The following is an 18406-nucleotide window of genomic DNA, read 5'->3' as shown; positions in this document are numbered from 1 at the left end:
ATTCTTTGCTTTCTCTAGTTGTGGCAGGCGGGGGCTACTCTTCGTCGTGGTGCATGGGCTTCTCATTGCGGTGGCTTCTCTTGTTGCGGAGCATGGGCTCTAGGCGCATGGGCTTCAGGAGTTGCAGCGCACGGTCTCAGTAGTTGTGGCATGCGGGCCCTAGAGCGCGTGGGCTTCAGTAGTTGTGGCACACAGGCTTAGTTGCTCCGCGGCATGTGGGATCTTCCCAGACCTGGGATCGAACCCTTGTCCCCTGCGTTGGCAGGCGGATTCTCAGCCACTGCGCCACCAGGGAAGTCCCTCCATTCAGAATATTTTAAAGCACTTCCTAAACTAAGAATAAGTTACTCATCAGTTGCTTAAGACATTACTATGGGGGATATAAAGATGAAAAAGTTCTGGATCTCTCTTAAGGAACTGACATCATAATAACAGAGATAGAAGGTATATATTCACATTCTGTTAGGCTCTTGGAATTTTTAGATTTATTCCCAGTTTTGACTATTTGGGATGGATCCTAAAGGTCTGTTACAGACTATCTGGCTTTGTTAAGGCAGAAACTTGCAGGTGTTCACGCAGGCAGTGAATCAAGCAGTGAACTGAAGACTCCATGGGGAAATGTTTCTGTAAGAAGCAGTTTTCATTTTAGGATATTTTCATCACCTCACAAAGAAACCTCGTACCCGTTAGCAGTCACTCCTCATTCCTCCAGACCCCCTCGTCCTAGGCAACCACTAATTTTCTGCCTCTTTATATCTCTCTGTTCTGGACAGTTCATATAAATTGAATCATACAAAATGTGGTCTTTGGGTAACTGTCTTCTTTCACTTAGCATAGTGTTTTCAAGGTGCATCCATGTTGTAATGTGACCTAGAACTTCATCCAAGGAGTGTTTTTTAAAATAGATTCTTCACCCCAAATCTGTGGAATCAGAATCTCTGGGAGTGGGGCCTGGAAATAAAAAAAGAAAATTTTTAAGCTTTTTAAAGGATGATTCTGACCAGCCAGGTTTAGAAGTTAGGTTTATCAGGTCAGAAAATTTGAGCTTGGTCCTGTTCTCCTGTGGCCACTTGAATCCCACACTTTTCCATCTAAAATGGAAATCCTTTTGGTATTTTTCGCACACATTTTTTTCTTTCCTTTTATTCTAGTACGTAGATACAGATACTGTTACACTGTAGTCTATTCATTTTTCACATCAGCACCCTTTTGGGTCCAGCTGTGGTTGTTGGGCTGGAGGGCTGGGTCTGAGATAGTCATGTTATTTCCCCTTAGGGTATGTGAATGAAACTATTGAGAGAGATGAATAAAAACAATCTGTTTTTTAAATGATGGAAATAATTTGTTTTTCAGGGCATATGCTGCTAAACTTAAGTCGTGACAAGCAAGACTTTTTAAAAGAGGTTGTAGAATCCTTTGCCAATGAAAGTGGGCAGTCTGCTGTATATGATGCTCTGTTTTCTAGTCAGTCACCTAAGGATAGATCTTTCCTTGGTAGCGATGATATTGGAAACCTTGATGTACAAGCACCAGATCCTGAGGATTTGGCTCGATATGATGTTGGTAAGTTGTATCTTTCTAAGGAAACATTTTGCATTTTAATCCTTTTATACTAGGAGACAAATAATAGCAACAAGGGGAATAAATTGCCCATAATCTCATTACCCAGAAATAATGACTTAATATTTTCCTATATTCCTTGCAAGTTTTTTGAAGGGTTGGGGTAGTATGAGGGGTTGGGGTAGCTGTAGTGGTGGCATATGTTTTTCTTGTAAATAGTTGTTTATACTGTACACATGATTAGTCTCATGAATTCTTTCTCATCCTGTCTCTCTAACTATCACTTTTAGTGGCAATATGATCTTTTTAGTGAAGTAGCCATAATTTGTTTGCCACTTTTTATTGTTGGGTATTGGAGATGTTTCCAGTTTTTTCACTTATATTAAAATGCTGATGAAAACTTTACTATAAAGTGCCTCCATTTCAGTTATCCCGTAGAGATTCCTAAAAACAGAATTACTGGGATAAAGTGGATGAGCGTGTTTAAGTCTCTTGCAAATTGCCATATTACAAGAAAACTTGTGCCTATTTATGCTTTCCGAAGCCCATAACTTTTTTAGTATGAATTTCTTGTAGAGGAAAAGATGTATTTATTATCCTAATGGACTAATGTAGTGGTATCCCATTGTTTTAATATTTCTTCACTGAAAGGAAAATCTGTTGTTTCAAGATTTCTTACTGGTGGCTATTCTTTATTTTACCTCTGTCAGTAGATTTTGTTCTATTGAGTTCTAGTGAGGCTCTTTTTTCTTCTTAGATGGACTTCAAAAGAACGTTTTCCATTATAACTGTCTTTATTAAAGTTCCTAGATGGAGTTTGAATACTTCTAATAAGAACATAAGACTTTGCTTATCATAGATTTCCCCTGTGCTCTGATATAGAAAAGCAATTATAAAATTAAGGTACATTTATTATGAGTCAGTTGTTTATGTTGGCAAAACTGATGGGACGCAAAGATTTCCAAAACCTCAAGCCAATTTTTTTTTGTATTTCAGGTGCCATTCGAGCACATAATGGTAGTCTTCAGCACCTCACCTGGCTTGGCTTACAGTGGAGTTCATTGCCTGCCTTACCTGCGATTCGAAAATGGCTAAAACAGCTTTTTCATCATTTGCCCCAGGAAACCTCAAGACTTGAAACAAATGCACCTGAATCAATATGTATTTTAGATCTTGAAGTAAGCAGAGATTTTAACAACTTAAACATTATGAGTATTGTTTGATTTTTTTTCTACTTAAGTTGATTTTTCTTTAAATAAAAACAGGTATTTCTACTTGGAGTAATATATACCAGCCACTTACAATTAAAGGAGAAGTGTAATTCTCACTACAGCTTCTATCAGCCTCTGTGCTTGCCACTTCCTGTGTGTAAACAGCTTTGCACAGAAAGACAGAAATCTTGGTGGGATGCAGTTTGTAATCTAATCCACAGAAAAGCAATGTAAGTAGTCAAATAAGAATACTCCTTTGACTTATTGCCTAGGGACTTTAATTCTCATGTGAAGTTTTAATTTTTAATTATCATGTGATGATTTACATACGTGTAAGTGTTGAACTGCATGTTTATAAATCAATTTTATTAAATACAACTTTTTTTAGACCTGGAACCTCAGCAAAATTGCGACTTCTAGTTCAGCATGACATAAACACTCTACGGGGCCAGGAAAAACATGGCCTTCAGCCTGCTCTACTTGTGCACTGGGCAAAGTGCCTTCAGAAAACGGTGAGTTCACTGAAGTGGAAGCAGTTTTTAAGAACATTACTGTCATTTTTTAAAATCACAGATTTTACATTGAAAGCCTTTCAGTTTTAAAAACAGCTTATTCATATTATGTCAGGTGAAACGTATTTTCTTAATCTTGCCACAGAGTGGTTAGTCTAGTTAATACATAAGTGCTTAGAACAGTGCCTGGCACAGTAAATGTTCCATAAGTATTAGTCATTGTTATTATTACTTATTTACCTTACGATAAATATTGTCCAGCCTGAAGATTCTTTTACGTGTTTGGTGGCACAAGACTCTGTAGGTAAGGGCATTATCTCTTGCTAAGTAGTTGAGGTCTGTTCTGTGGCAAGGTTAGATTAGTTTAGCCCTTTGACCAAACTGTGACACCTATAAGAGTGGCAGATTTCGGCTGTCTAAAAATAGCAACTTTAAAAAAATAAAGTGGGCTGCCTGATTAGTTAGTGTCATTGAAAGTGTGTAAAAGTTGGTTCTAGAATGATCACTGGTATTAAAGTGGTTAGTTATTCCAGTATTTGGAAAGGTGAGCATATGGCTTTTGAGATTCTATTTTGCCTTGATTTGAAATTTTAACCAGTTGTTCAGACCATCTATAAATGAATTTTTGGATCTGATCGTTTGTGTCTCTTCTAACTTTGTATTTTTTTAGGGCAGTGGTCTTAATTCTTTTTACGATCAACGAGAATACATAGGCAGAAGTGTTCATTACTGGAAGAAGGTTTTGCCATTGTTGAAGATACTTAAAAAGAAGAGCAGTATCCCTGAACCTATTGACCCTCTGTTTAAACATTTTCATAGTGCAGACATTCAGGTAATGGAGGATCCCTTTGTGAACTAACTGGAAATGTGGATTTCCAATTTATAAACAAAGAAGTGGGAGTATAAACTGCTTAAATTTGTTGCTTGGCTATCTCATGGAAGTCTTGTTTTCTGAGTCCACTAGCTGTCACAAATACAGTATGGCAGAAGAGAGTACTGCGATGCTAATCTCATTAGATCGTGTAAAATCTTTGGGAAATCATTTGGGTTTGATATTCTGGGTAGAGGCAATTTGACTAAAAGTTATCTAATATGTTTAGGCATCTGAAATGGGTGAATATGAAGAGGAAGCACACATAACATGTGCTATATTGGATGCAGTTAATGGAAATATAGACGATGCTGTGGCTGCTTTTGAATCTATTAATAATGTCGTTTCTTATTGGAATCTTGCACTGGTAAGTTGTGTGGTACTTGAATTAAAAGGTTTTTGTTTTAAAACATAATTGTTTCATAAAAGCACTCTGTGTATAGATTTTTCACAGAAAAGCAGAAGACATTGAAAATGATGCACTTTCTTCTGAAGAACAAGAAGAATGCAAAAATTACCTGAGAAAGACCAGAGACTACCTGATAAAGATTTTAGATGACAGTGATTCAGATCTCTCAGTGGTTAAGAAAGTAAGTTGCAGGTTGTTTGTACTTTCTTATTATTTTGATAAGTACTTTTGCCTTGGTTTTATATTTTGGTAATTTCAAAAATGTTTAGTGGTGCCTTATTAATGCGGAAAATGGAGGGTGTTTAAATATTTAATTAGCATTATTTTGCCTTAGGTTTGGGGGGGTGGGGTGTGTGTGTTTTTTTTAAACTTGGGCACTTAAGTTTATACTCTTACAAAAAATGCTTGTTAGGGAATTAGAAAAGGTTTCCAAGGTATGCATTTATTTTTGTTATCTTGGCAATGAAATCAACAAATATTGCCACCTAAGGACTGTTTCTGCACGGACTTCACAGTTAAACATGTCACGGACTACTTGAGAGCGTTTCTCTCATCATGACCATCTGATGTAACTACCTTTTCCCAGCTGTCAGCAGTTTGAGGCTGTTGTGATGGTATTAACCTTAACTACATTCAACCTTCCACCTGTTTTGTTGATTAGTTTGTGTTGCTGCTCTTGGATTAGGATTTATGTTTGGTGCATTCCAACATCTGTGTTTCTCCTCATATTCAAAATCAGTTAGGGTTTCCCTGGTGGCGCAGTGGTTGAGAGTCCGCCTACCAATGCAGGGGACACGGGTTCGTGCCCCGGTCCGGGAAGATCCCACATGCCGCAGAGCAGCTGGGCCCTTGAGCCATGGCTGCTGAGCCTGCGCGTCCGGAGCCTGTGCTCCACAATGGGAGAGGCCACAACAGTGAGAGGCCCGCGTACCGAAAAAAAAAAAAAAAAATCAGTAAACGTCAGTAACTTAATTTTGTTCACTGGAAAAGCTTCTCCAGTTAACATTGCTCTGCCATTACTGTGGCTAACGAGGGATAGAAACAGCATGGACTTGAGGGTTGGAAGCCTTTGATTACACAGCAGTTTCATGTTTGTTGTTACATAAAGTATGATGTGCTTGTTACATAAAAGTGAAAAACGTAAATTAGTAAGAAAAAAAAATCTGTGTTTATTTTAGAGAGAGTTCTACTTCGGTAATTTTGCAGGCTAAAGCCATTGATTCATGCCTTTTGTTTTTAGTTGCCCGTGCCCCTGGAATCTGTAAAAGAGATGCTTAATTTAGTCATGCAGGAGCTCGATGACTTCAGTGAAGGAGGGCCTCTTTATAGAAATGGTTCTTTGCGAAATGCAGATTCAGAAATAAAACATTCTACACCGTCTCCCACCAAATACTCTCTATCACCAAATAAAAGTTACAAGGTAAGTGGGGAAGAAATGAGTCACTCTACTGTGGAATACATTTCTGTTCTAAATGTTTTAAGTACTTTTTTGTTGTTATTTTTTCAGTATTCTCCCAAAACACCACCTCCATGGGCAGAAGATCAAAATTCTTTATTGAAAATGATCTGCCAACAAGTAGAGGCCATTAAGGTAAATCACTTGATTTCTCTAAACTGTGCCTCTCTTATTCCTAGATGCCTTCCTTGTCCACTTTCTCACTTATTTCTAAAACTGTTCAAAATGTTCCTTTGCCATGTGACTGTAGAATCATACTGTGTTTTACGTGCTTTCATCTTGACGCTTAGCATTTTTTTTTTTTTTTTTTTTTTGCGGTACACGGGCCTCTCACTGTTGTGGCCTCTCCCATTGCGGAGCACAGGCTCCGGAAACGCAGGCTCAGCGGCCATGGCTCACGGGCCCAGCCGCTCCGCGGCATGTGGGATCTTCCCGGACCGGGGCACGAACCCGCGTCCCCTGCATCAGCAGGCAGACTCTCAACCACTGCGCCACCAGGGAAGCGCTACACTTAGCATATTTTTGAAACTACTTAAGTGTCTGCGTCCTCCACTAGATACGAATCTTTCAAAGGTAGAGACTCCTCTATCCAAAACATAGCCTTGTTTCTGGCATAGAGGAGGTTCCCAGGTGATTGAATTGAACTAGTGAAATATACTCTTCATACCTTGGTGTGTGAGTTTGTCTCAGACTGACTGTGGTTGTGTATGTTAAGTTTATATCTAGAACTTCACAAGTGGTCTAAACTTCAAAAGGCCTCTTTATCTTTTTAATATTTCATATGAATTTGACTTAATTATGTAAAGAAATAGTTATGTGAACATGATTTTATTTTAACTTTATGCAAATGACCTTAACCATAACACTCAAAGGAGCTTTACTTCTTTGAAGTTGGAAGTACAGGTAAGTTGTTTCATGCTCATTGACAAGAACTAAGTCATTCATATTTCTAAAGTTACAGCAAGGAAGTATTGGTATGTGTGTGACTATTGCAGTGCTGTCAGCAATTTGTGAGACTTAATACTATTTGTATTTTTTGCACTTGTGAATTTGCACAGTTTTTTTGTCTTAATTTTTAAACTTATTTTTGGCTGTGTTGGGTCTTCGTTTCTGCCTGTGGGCTTTCTCTAGTTGTGGCGAGCAGGGGCTACTCTTCGTTGCGGTGCGCGGGCTTCTCATCGCAGTGGCTTCTTTTGTTGCGGAGCACGGGCTCTAGGTGTGTCGGCTTCAGTAGTGGCAGCACTCGGTCTCAGTAGTCGCAGCACACAGGCCCCGGAGTGCACAGGCTTCAGTAGTTGCAGCACATGGGCTCAGTAGTTGCAGTGCGTGAGCTCTAGGGCGCATGGGCTTCAATAATTGTGGCTCAAGGGCTCTAGAGCACAGGCTCAGTAGTTGTGGCACACGGGCCTAGCTGCTCCACGGCATGTGGCATCTCCCTGGACCAGGGATCGAACCCATGTCTCCCGCATCGGCAGGCGGATTCTTAACCACTGTGCCACTAGGGAAGTCCCTGCACAGAGATTTTGTATGTTAATTTTTTATGATCGTGGCTTGCTGTGATATTACATACTTACCATGTAGGTTTCTGGTACCCAACATTGTATTCTTGGAAGCACTAGTAGTGGAGGACTAGTCCGTGTGCCTAGAAAGCTGAGTTCTAGTACTAACTGCCATTGATGAATGATCTCGGGTCAGGGAGTTCCTTGTCTTTCTGTCTGTTTGGCTTCTCATCTGTAAAGTTGAGTGAGAATTGTTGAAACCGGTTTTCATCATATGTTCTAGTTGTTTGAATTTTTAAAATTATTTTTATAGCTTTAATTGCATATTTAAATCTATGGTCCAGATACCAGTAGTAGTGACCAGTAAAACTTTCCAGTTGCTTCCATCAGTTTCTTATTTTTGGATGTGTAGCCTATGGACTAGACACAGTAGATAGACGAACGGGGAAAATTTTAGTTTGAAAATTCAAGATATTTTTCACCTCAAGAGTTACAGTTTTCAGAATATTTCTTTTCCTAAAACACTTGTTTTTTTGGCCGCACTGTGCGGCTTGTGGGATCTTGGTTTTCCGACCAGGGATTGAACCCCGGGGCCACGGCAGTGAAAGCTCTGAGTCTTAACCACTGGACTGCCAGGAAATTCCCTCTAAAATACTTCTAGGAGAAGAGAGCAGACATTCTGGATTTGTCTCTGACCTCATTTGTTAATTTTACTATTCCTGAAAAGTGTCTGCTTTGTAGGTTCTGGGGTTGGGGAGGGCGTTGTCATTTGGTTGTCTACAAAGTGATGGATCTGATTGCTGACCACTAGCTGTCATTGGAAGGCATTATGTCTGCCGGTTTGGAACTTTGTAAGAATTAAGAGCTAAGAGCGTAAGTAAATGGTCTGGAATGTGTCATTGTATACACATAATATATACAGTACACTATAGGTAATATATTCCGAGCAAGTGTTAGCAGTTTTCCCTTTCCCAGTAGAGCATTTGAGCTTTACCTTGAGAGGTTGGCAGTGTTTGGCACCGCGTATGCGGCTGAGTGGGAGGCTAGTCTGGGAGGGAATGTGGGGTGTAGAGCAGTCCAGGTGGACTGAAGAGCAGAGCAGGTGCAGTGAGGCACTGGAAGGGCGTTTGGGGCGATGCTGCTGAGCACTGGCAGTGTCAGAGAAAGAAGTTCATTTCGTAGGTACTTGTTTTTTTGAGCAGGTAAGTGTCTTGGCTATAGCTGAACTTTAGAAAGATTACTTTAAGCCAATGCAGAATGGAAAGGGAGATGAGGCCATTGTTTAGGTTAGAGCTGACTCTAGAATGAATGAATTAGGTAATGGTACTAAGGAGTGAAAGAATGGGAGCAAATAACAAGCTTTGACAAGTTAAGGATCATGTTTTAAATCAGCACCTGGTACTCAGATCCTACTGGAGTATAGAATCTCTTAAAAGGCATCATCAAGTATTAAGTTTGCTCTAGCACTGTGTCTGCCGTGATATAATTGCTTAAAATTGTTTCCTCTTCCAACAGAAAGAAATGCAGGAGTTGAAACTAAATAGCGGTAACTCAGGGTCCCCTCATCGTTGGCCTACAGAGAATTATGGACCAGATTCAGTGCCTGATGGATATCAGGGGTCACAGAATTTTCATGGGGCCCCACTAACAGGTGAGTTGGCAACTGGATACTCCCAGGTATTAGTGAAGTCTGTACTTTCTCCTGCTTTGAACAGGTAACTTGTGAAATCACCTTGTCTGTATACATTTATCTATATACATGTCTGTCTATGTCTGCCTATATGTTACTTAAGCTGTATTTGGTATTACCAGGATTTCTATAACTCTAAGCAGAAACAAAACAAGCTTTATCTGACCCTGTTTATATAAAGGCTAAAGGCTTAAAGAACCTTTTAATGCACATCTCAGAGGAGCTGAGACTGAGTTGGAACTATGCCTTATGATTGAAAAAATGTTAACTGACAGCGTTATTCATTAAGAGATGGCTAGTTAAGAACTTAAACGTCTTGGGAATTATTTTGATGACATACTGAGAGGTATGACAGTCCTGGGAAACTTTTTATTTTGAAATACTGTGGTCATATATAGAAGGAAAGAGTGTGGAGCTAGAGCATACTGGAGTTTTAGGTTGTGCTCTCTTAACTTACCTCTCTGAGCCAGTTTGTTTGAAACCTAGAAGTAATACTTCGCATCACATGATTATTGTGAGCATTTGTGTGTGGGTGGTGTGCATTAGGCATTTACTTAGAATATGCATTAAACACCTAATGAACCAAAGGGTACGGACTGTGTCTCCTGTGGTTGTCTGTGTACCAAGGTGCTTGTGTATGTAATTCTATTTAATGACAGTGACCCAGAGTGGTGGGTACCATCATGAATCCACATTTTTTAGATGAGGAAATGGGTTTGGAAGGGTTAGGTAACTTACCCATTATTGTACAGATAGTTATTGGTAGAGCCGGGGTTCGAACTCTAGTGCTATAACTTTAAAGCCACTTGTCCCCAGCCAGCCAGAGTGATGGGGAAAATAGGCTTCTTTCACATGAGACAGATTCCTGAAATGTTGGTAATTAGATTAATTGGTTTTGATTCAGAATGGTGTGGCCTAGTTTCACACATTTGTGTGATGGTCCATAGGGCCATAGTTAAGGCAAACTCATGGTCCTCTCATAACAGTGTCCTCCAAGTGCGTGCAAAGTAATAGAAAAATCTTTGTGAAGTCAAACTCACTAAATGTCATATGTAAGTCACAGATAAATACATGAGAAGTCAGAGTTTAAACATTGTTTACCCAAACCGTGTGCACTGTGTAGAGCCTTGACTACAGAAGATAGGCAAGCTGGCTGGCTTTCTCCTTGGCTCTCCGAGTGCTGTGTGGAGTCATCATTTGGCACCTGTGGGTCACAAGTTCTGTTTTCTTCTTCTTTGTACAGGCATAACAGGTCTTCTGGTTGTTACACACACATATAAGCATAACATTCACATTGTGTCATTTTATTCTTGCAGTTACTCTATGAAATGGGTAGAAGCAGCACATCCTCATTTTACAAGTGAGAAAAATGGAGACCCCAAGTGACTATTTGACAAAGTTGCAGGCAGCTTTGTGGCCCTGAGAGGAGAGCTCAGGTCTCCTGATTCCCATTCCTGTGTTCACAGACTGTTTTTCTTAATGAAGGTGCAGATGTGCCAAGATGGTCGTTGTCTTTTTAAAAGAAGATGATTAAAAAACAATAAGCTTATAATAAAGAAATATTCAGAAGTACTGACCAGTGTAAAGAAAAGTAAACACTAACCATATCACACAGAGTTCTGCTAACATTTTGGAGCATTTCCTTCTGGTCCTCTCTCTTTGTATATTAGAGAACTTTATCACGTTGTATGGAGACGAGTAGCCTGTTTTTAAATATTTAAGTTCTGAGCAGTTTTCTACTCAACGTTTTTTTGACAGTACTGTTAATGAATACAAGGTATCCATCATGTGGAAGCTCTGCAGATTTTATTCCCTTATTTTTAAATTTCCAGTTGTTGCTATTGTAAATAATGCTGTGAACACAGTCCTAGGATTTTAGGGTTTTGTAAAATTTCTTGTGTTGGGAAATTGCTTTCCTGAGAAGCTGTGCCGGTTTTACACTCTTACCACCAGTATCTGGTAGTGCCTATCTCTTTGCACTCTTGCCAGGTGTTTGCTATTACCAGTTTATAAAAACCTTGCCTATTTTTAAAAACAAAAATAATACCAGCTTTTAAGTTTTTGTTTTTTTAGTACTAGGCATGCTCAACACTTTATAATCCTTTATATTTCATGAGTTATCTGTTCATTGGGTGCCTTTTTTCTGTAGGATGTTTTTAGTACTTTTTTTCACTATCCCTGATAAAGTCACCAGTTAAGTTTCAGACTTTATGATTCTTGGCTTATATCCATCATCTTGTTCTGTGTTCTTTGCCTGTTTTCTCCCCAGAATATGTCATGGTAGCCATCATCAGGCAGCCCGTTAGTTTTCCACGCTCAGGCTTGGGCCTCTGCAGTGGCTCTGTTTCTCTGGTAACTGCATAGAGGACAGACAGCCTGGCTCGCCTTTACTGGTCTTTAGGGCTTTCCACAGTCAGCTGCCCAGCACCTCTTGGGCCACAATTTCTGCTTCCTCTTCTGTGTAAAGGTATAAATGATCTTTAAGTTGTTTTGTTTTCTGTTAAAACTTTCTTAAAACAGATCAAGTAAATGATTGTTGGTTGTTTTTACCATCAACATGAGTGTCTTCTAGCTGCTGGTTTCCTGATAACATACACACAAAACAGATGGAGCAGATAGTTTGGACACCAGCATGAGTGTCAGTCATGCTGCGCCCTTTTTATTAAGCCAGGGAACACATTTTGTGTTACTTGTGAGATCCTTTGCATGAATTTGTTAGGTGACTTTTGACCTGAACGTTCTCAGCTTGAGTTTAAAACATGCAGCCATGTCATTCTGCAGATTTTCACGGCTCACTTCAAAAATGTGGCCCTGAGGCCATGACATGCGTTTTGGTTCCTTAAGTCCTTCCTGTGACTAGTGTATCCCCCGTGTTTCTGACGCGGCACGACTGTGCCTCCCTGTCGTGCCCCTCTTTCTCAGGGCGCGGCCCTACCGCTCGTCTTGGCTCCTTGTGGTGCTTGTTGTGGGGACTCTGCTCTTGCTGACACCCTGCTGCTGCTCTCACTCCTCCTGTGTCACACCTAGCGGTCATTCCTAGTTTGTCATTTGGTAATCTTTATGATGATGTATTTTGATGTATAGAAATTTAAAAAAAACCTATGTAGTTAATCTCTCTTTGATTTCTACTGCTTTTGTATTTATAGTTCTTGCCTAGATAGTCCTAACTGCAGCATAGACTTTTTTTTAACAGTGTTTTCTTTCTTTTTTTTTCTTTTCTTTTTTTTTTTTTTTAGTTGCAACTACTGGCCATTCAATGTATTATAGTCAGTCACCAGCATATAATTCCCAGTATCTACTCAGACCAGCATCTAATGTTACTCCCACAAAGGTAACAAAGGAATAATTTATACATTTATAAGTATCTCCTTTTTAACTGTCCAGGCTTCCTACAGAGAAATTCAAGAAGTAGTTCAGCATTAAAACTTAAATGTCCCACCAGATAAGAGATATTTTAAATTTCTCTCAGATATAGAAGTATGTTTCTCAGTTAATTTCTATGTTACAATAAATGTGAACATCTAGAATATTTTTAAATTGGGGTGGTGGTGGGTCATTTGTCTTTCGGTCGTGACAGAAGCAGGACTGTGATGTCCTCACTGGAGTGCTGTGTGTAAGTTGCAGGCCTGGGGCGCTGTGACCAAGTGTCCACGGAGACCGGCATCCAGCAGAGCCGGGCAGAGACACCGGGCTTGGGTGCCTCTAGGCCCTGGCTCTTCAGTTCTTAACTTCTCTATGCATTAGTTGCCTCATATGTAAAATGGGGATAATAATGCCTTAATTCATAGGGTGTTCGAGGATATTAAGATGAGATAATATATGTACAGTGCTTAGAACTGTGCCCAGTTGGCACGTTAACAAACGTTAGTCCTCATTGTCATCATCATCATTGTTAACATCATTGGATACCTTGTTTAGGAGTGAGGAAGGTATTTATTCTATGAATCTGTTGTAGGAGAATTAGGTTTTTAAGGTGCTGTCATTAGTTAAGGCAATTTTCATTATATTCCAAGGAGAACTAGAGCTGTAAGTATCTTTGCAGTAATGTAGAAGTGTCTTCTCTTAAGGATGCACTGTATGCCCTAGTGATGTATTTACCCTGTACTCATGCTTGAGGTTTATGAGAATTGGATTGTATCTAGTTAAGCTATAGTTTTATAGACAACCTACAAAAATGTGCTCTTTATTTTTTTTTCCTAGGGACCAGTTTATGGCATGAATAGGCTTCCACCTCAGCAGCATATCTACGCCTACTCACAGCAGATGCACACACCACCAGTGCAGAGTTCGTCTGCTTGTATGTTCTCTCAAGAGATGTATGGTCCCCCATTGCGTTTTGAGTCTCCTGCAACAGGAATTCTATCACCTAGGGGTGATGATTACTTTAATTACAATGTTCAACAGACAAGCACAAATCCACCTTTACCAGAACCAGGTTATTTTACAAAACCTCCAGTTGCAGCTCATGCTTCAAGATCTGCAGAATCTAAGGGTATGGAATTTGGAAAAACCAATTTTGTCCAGCCTGTGCCAGGTGAAGGCATGGGGCCATCTTTGGCAGCACCTGTGCGTACATCACAGCCAACTCCTTTTAAATTTAATTCAAATTTCAAATCAAATGATGGCGACTTCACATTTTCCTCACCACAGGTTGTGGCACAGCCCCCTTCTACGACTTACACTAATAGTGAAAGCCTTCTAGGTCTCCTGACTTCAGACAAACCATTGCAAGGAGATAGCTACGGTGGAACAAAAGCTGCTCAGACCATTGGACCTCGAAATACATTCAATTTTGGAAGCAAAAATGTGCCTGGAATTTCATTTACTGAAAACATGGGCCCAAATCAGCAAAAGAATTCTGGTTTTCGACGCAGTGATGATATGTTTACTTTCCACGGTCCAGGGAAATCAGTGTTTGGAACGCCTGCTGCAGAGCCGGCCAACAAGAGTCATGATACTGATGGGGGTAGTGCGCACGGGGACGAGGACGACGACGGCCCTCACTTTGAGCCGGTGGTGCCTCTTCCCGATAAGATTGAAGTGAGAACTGGTGAGGAGGACGAGGAAGAGTTCTTCTGCAATCGTGCCAAGTTGTATCGTTTTGATGCGGGATCAAGAGAATGGAAGGAGCGTGGAATTGGCAACGTAAAGATACTAAGGCACAAAACCTCCGGTAAAATCCGCCTACTGATGAGACGTGAGCAAGTGTTGAAAATCTGTGCGAATCACTACATCAGCCCAGACATGGCCCTGGCGCCCAACGCCGGCTCGGACAGGTCCTTTGTGTGGTACGCTCTGGACTATGCAGACGAGTCGCCCAAACCAGAACAGCTTGCTATTAGATTCAAGACACCCGAGGAGGCAGCACTTTTTAAGTGCAAGTTTGAAGAGGCCCAGAGCATGTTAAAAGCCTCAGGAGCAAACAGAGCCACAACTTCCAGTCAGTCTACGAGAACTATAAAAGAACCCACGGGTCATGACAAGGATATTGGCAAATCTGCTGCCGGAAACATGAACTTTGAATTTCAGGTTGCAAAGAAAGAAGGGTCTTGGTGGCATTGTAACAGCTGCTCATTAAAGAATGCCGCAACTGCTGAGAAATGTGTATCCTGCCAAAATCTAAACCCAAGCAGTAAAGAGCTCCTTAGCTCATCATTAGTTGAAACTGTTTCCACTCCTAAATCTGGCTCAGAAAATACTCCAGATAGATTTGCATTGATTACTCCAAAGAAAGAAGGTCACTGGGATTGTAGTATTTGTTTAGTAAGAAATGAACCCACTGTATCTAGATGCATTGCATGTCAGAATACAAAGTCTGCTAACAAAAGTGGATCTTCATTTGTTCAGCAGCCTTCCTTTAAATTTGGCCAGGGAGATCTTCCTAAATCTGCCAGCAGTGATTTCAGATCTGTTTTTTCAATAAAGGAAGGACAGTGGGATTGCAGTGTTTGCTTAGTACAAAATGAAGGAAGTTCTGCAAAATGTATGGCTTGTCAGAATCCAAGAAAACAGAGTTTTCCTGCTTCTGCTGTCCCAGCACCTGCCTCTTTTAAGTTTGGTGCTTCAGAGACAAGCAAGGCTCCAAAGAGTGGATTTGAAGGAGTTTTCGCCAAGAAGGAAGGACAGTGGGATTGCAGTCTGTGCTTAGTGCGAAATGAGGCAAGTGCAGCAGCGTGTGTGGCTTGTCAGAATCCACCCACTTCTGCTGCTCCAGCACCTGCGTCTTCAGAGACAAGCAAGGCTCCAAACAGTGGACTTGAAGGGATGTTCACCAAGAAGGAAGGACAGTGGGATTGCAGCGTTTGTTTGGTACGAAATGAAGGAAGTTCTACAAAATGTGTGGCTTGTCAGAATCCAAGAAAACAGAGTTTACCTGCTTCTGCTGTCCCAGCACCTGCCTCTTTCAAGTTTGGCACCTCAGAGACAAGCAAGGCTCCAAAGAGTGGTCTAGAAGGGATATTCACCAAGAAGGAAGGACAGTGGGATTGCAGCGTTTGCTTTGTGCGAAATGAGAGTTCTTCCTTAAAATGTGTGGCTTGTGATATCTCTAAACCAGCCCATAAACCTGTTGCAGAAGAACCTTCAGCTTTCACTTTGGGCTCAACAACTAGGGCAAATGACTCTTCTGGAAGTCAGGTGGGAACAGGATTTAAAAGTAGCTTTTCAGAAAAAGCCTTTAAGTTTGGCAGTGCAGAACAAGGATTTAAATTTGGGCGTGTGGATCAAGAAAATACACCTTCATTTACATTTCAGAGTTCTTCTAATACAGACTCTAAGTCAACAAAAGAAGGATTTAGTTTTTCTGTTCCTGTGTCTGCTGACGGGTTTAAATTTGGCATTCAGGAGCCGGGAAGTCAGGGGAGGAAGAGTGAAAAGCCCTTTGGAGATGACGCTGGATGTCAGGCTCAGGATGCTGGCGGTCAGAAAGACGGGAGTGCTGTGGTTCTTGGTCAAACTGGCAGCACTTTTACCTTTGCAGATCTTGCAAAATCAAATTCAGGAGAAGGGTTTCAGTTTGGCAAAAAAGACCCCAATTTCAAGGGCTTTTCGGGTGCTGGAGAGAAGTTATTCTCCTCACAAAGTAGTAAAATGGCTGATAAAGCCGACACTTGTGCTGACCTTGAGAAAGATGATGACGCCTATAAGACTGAGGACAGTGACGATATCCATTTTGAACCAGTCGTCCAGATGCCTGAGAAAGTGGAGCTTGTCACAGGAGAAGAAGATGAGAAAGTTCTTTACTCACAGCGGGTAAAATTGTTTAGATTTGATGCTGAGATAAGTCAGTGGAAAGAAAGGGGTTTGGGGAACTTAAAAATTCTCAAAAATGAAGTTAACGGTAAACTGAGAATGCTGATGCGGAGAGAGCAGGTGCTGAAGGTGTGTGCCAACCACTGGATCACCACCACCATGCACCTGAAGCCCCTCTCCGGGTCGGACAGGGCCTGGATGTGGTTGGCTAGTGATTTTTCTGATGGCGATGCCAAACTAGAGCAGCTGGCAGCAAAATTCAAAACACCCGAGCTGGCTGAAGAATTCAAACAGAAATTTGAGGAATGCCAGCGACTTCTGTTAGATATTCCACTGCAGACTCCCCATAAGCTTGTGGATACTGGCAGAGCTGCCAAGCTAATCCAGAGGGCGGAAGAGATGAAGAGCGGATTAAAAGATTTCAAGACATTTTTGACAAATGATCAAGCAAAAGTCACTGACGAAGAGAGTAAGAGCTCAGGAGCAGGAGCTGCCAGTGCTGCGGCCGTGAGTGGCATGCCAAGTCCTGAGGCCACCGGGCCCACCCTCGAGTGGGACAGCTATGACCTAAGGGAAGACGCTCTGGACGACAGCGTGAGTAGCAGCTCAGTGCACGCCTCCCCGCTGGCCAGCAGCCCCGTGAGGAAAAATCTCTTCCGCTTCGGTGAGTCAACCACCGGCTTTAACTTCAGTTTTAAATCTGCTTTGAGCCCGTCTAAGTCTCCTGCCAAGTTAAATCAGAGTGGGGCCTCAGTGGGCACGGATGAAGACTCTGATGTCACTCAGGAGGAGGAGAGAGATGGACAGCACTTCGAACCTGTCGTCCCTTTGCCTGATCTAGTCGAGGTGTCCAGTGGTGAGGAAAATGAACAAGTTGTTTTTAGTCACAGAGCCAAACTCTATAGGTATGATAAAGATGCTGGGCAGTGGAAAGAAAGAGGCATTGGCGACATAAAGATTTTACAGAATTATGATAATAAGCAAGTTCGCATAGTGATGAGAAGGGACCAGGTATTAAAGCTTTGTGCCAACCACAGAATAACTCCAGACATGACTTTGCAAAATATGAAAGGGACAGAAAGAGTGTGGGTGTGGACCGCATGTGATTTTGCAGACGGAGAAAGAAAAGTAGAGCATTTAGCTGTCCGTTTTAAACTACAGGATGTTGCAGACTCGTTTAAGAAAATATTTGATGAAGCAAAACTAGCCCAAGAAAAAGATTTTTTGATAACACCTCATGTTTCTCGTTCGACTACTCCCAGAGAGTCACCATGCGGCAAAGTCGCCGTAGCTGTGCTAGAGGAAACCACCAGAGAACGGACGGATTCGGCACAGGGTGATGATGTGGCAGGTGCAACCTCAGAAGTTGGCGGGGTGTCTGGCACACCTGAAACAACAACAAAAGCAGTGGTTTCACCTCCAAAGTTTGTATTTGGTTCTGAGTCTGTTAAAAGCATTTTTAGCAGTGAAAAGTCAAAACCATTTGCATTTGGCAACAGTTCAGCTACCGGGTCTTTGTTTGGATTTAGTTTTAATGCACCTTTGAAAAATAACAGTAGTGAGGCCAGTTCAGCAGCCCAGAGTGGATCTGAAAAAAGAGCGGAGCCTGGTGGTCACCAAGAGTCGCAGAGCTCTGATCTCACACCGTCTTCCGACAGCAAAGTCAAAAACCCCTCTCCTGCTTTTCCAAAGGAGCAGTCCTCAACCAGTCACACGTTTAAAACACCAGAAAAGGGTAAGCACTTAGCCTTTAGATTAAGCAGAATTTGTCTCTTTCCTTCCTTCCACCCTCCCTCCCTTCCTTCCTTCCTTTTTCTTTCTTTCTTTTTTTCTCTCTCGCCCTCCCTCCCTCTCTCCCTCTCTTCCTCCCTCATTTTTTTTTTTTTTAACGTTTATCTTGGTGTGGACTCTTTATAGCAGGCTAATGTTTTAGTAAAAGTCGGCTCA

The 18406-nt window shown here is 41.3% G+C and overlaps 1 protein-coding gene across 3 annotated transcripts in view; it reads left to right on the top strand.

Moving 5' to 3' along the window:
• Window positions 1-18406, top strand: part of RGPD4 (RANBP2 like and GRIP domain containing 4) — a 54396-nt gene that overhangs the window by 18183 nt on the left and 17807 nt on the right. For 2 of the 3 annotated variants that reach the window (XM_079940580.1, XM_079940578.1), the window contains exons 9-20: window positions 1354-1563; window positions 2557-2738; window positions 2826-3001; window positions 3160-3283; window positions 3954-4115; window positions 4384-4521; window positions 4598-4744; window positions 5804-5983; window positions 6071-6154; window positions 9034-9169; window positions 12445-12539; window positions 13409-18194. In XM_079940580.1, the coding sequence (XP_079796706.1) occupies window positions 1354-1563; window positions 2557-2738; window positions 2826-3001; window positions 3160-3283; window positions 3954-4115; window positions 4384-4521; window positions 4598-4744; window positions 5804-5983; window positions 6071-6154; window positions 9034-9169; window positions 12445-12539; window positions 13409-18194 (6420 nt within the window). Of the gene's footprint in view, window positions 1-1353; window positions 1564-2556; window positions 2739-2825; window positions 3002-3159; window positions 3284-3953; window positions 4116-4383; window positions 4522-4597; window positions 4745-5803; window positions 5984-6070; window positions 6155-9033; window positions 9170-12444; window positions 12540-13408; window positions 18195-18406 lie in introns of those variants that run through there. The other variant, XM_079940579.1, reaches the window with a different exon arrangement.

The sequence above is a fragment of the Stenella coeruleoalba genome (assembly GCF_951394435.1).
Source record: "Stenella coeruleoalba genome assembly, chromosome: 13".
In the NCBI taxonomy this organism is placed as follows: Eukaryota; Metazoa; Chordata; class Mammalia; order Artiodactyla; family Delphinidae; genus Stenella; species Stenella coeruleoalba.
Note: the sequence above shows the minus strand (reverse complement) of the source record. Positions and strands in the feature narration are given on the sequence as shown.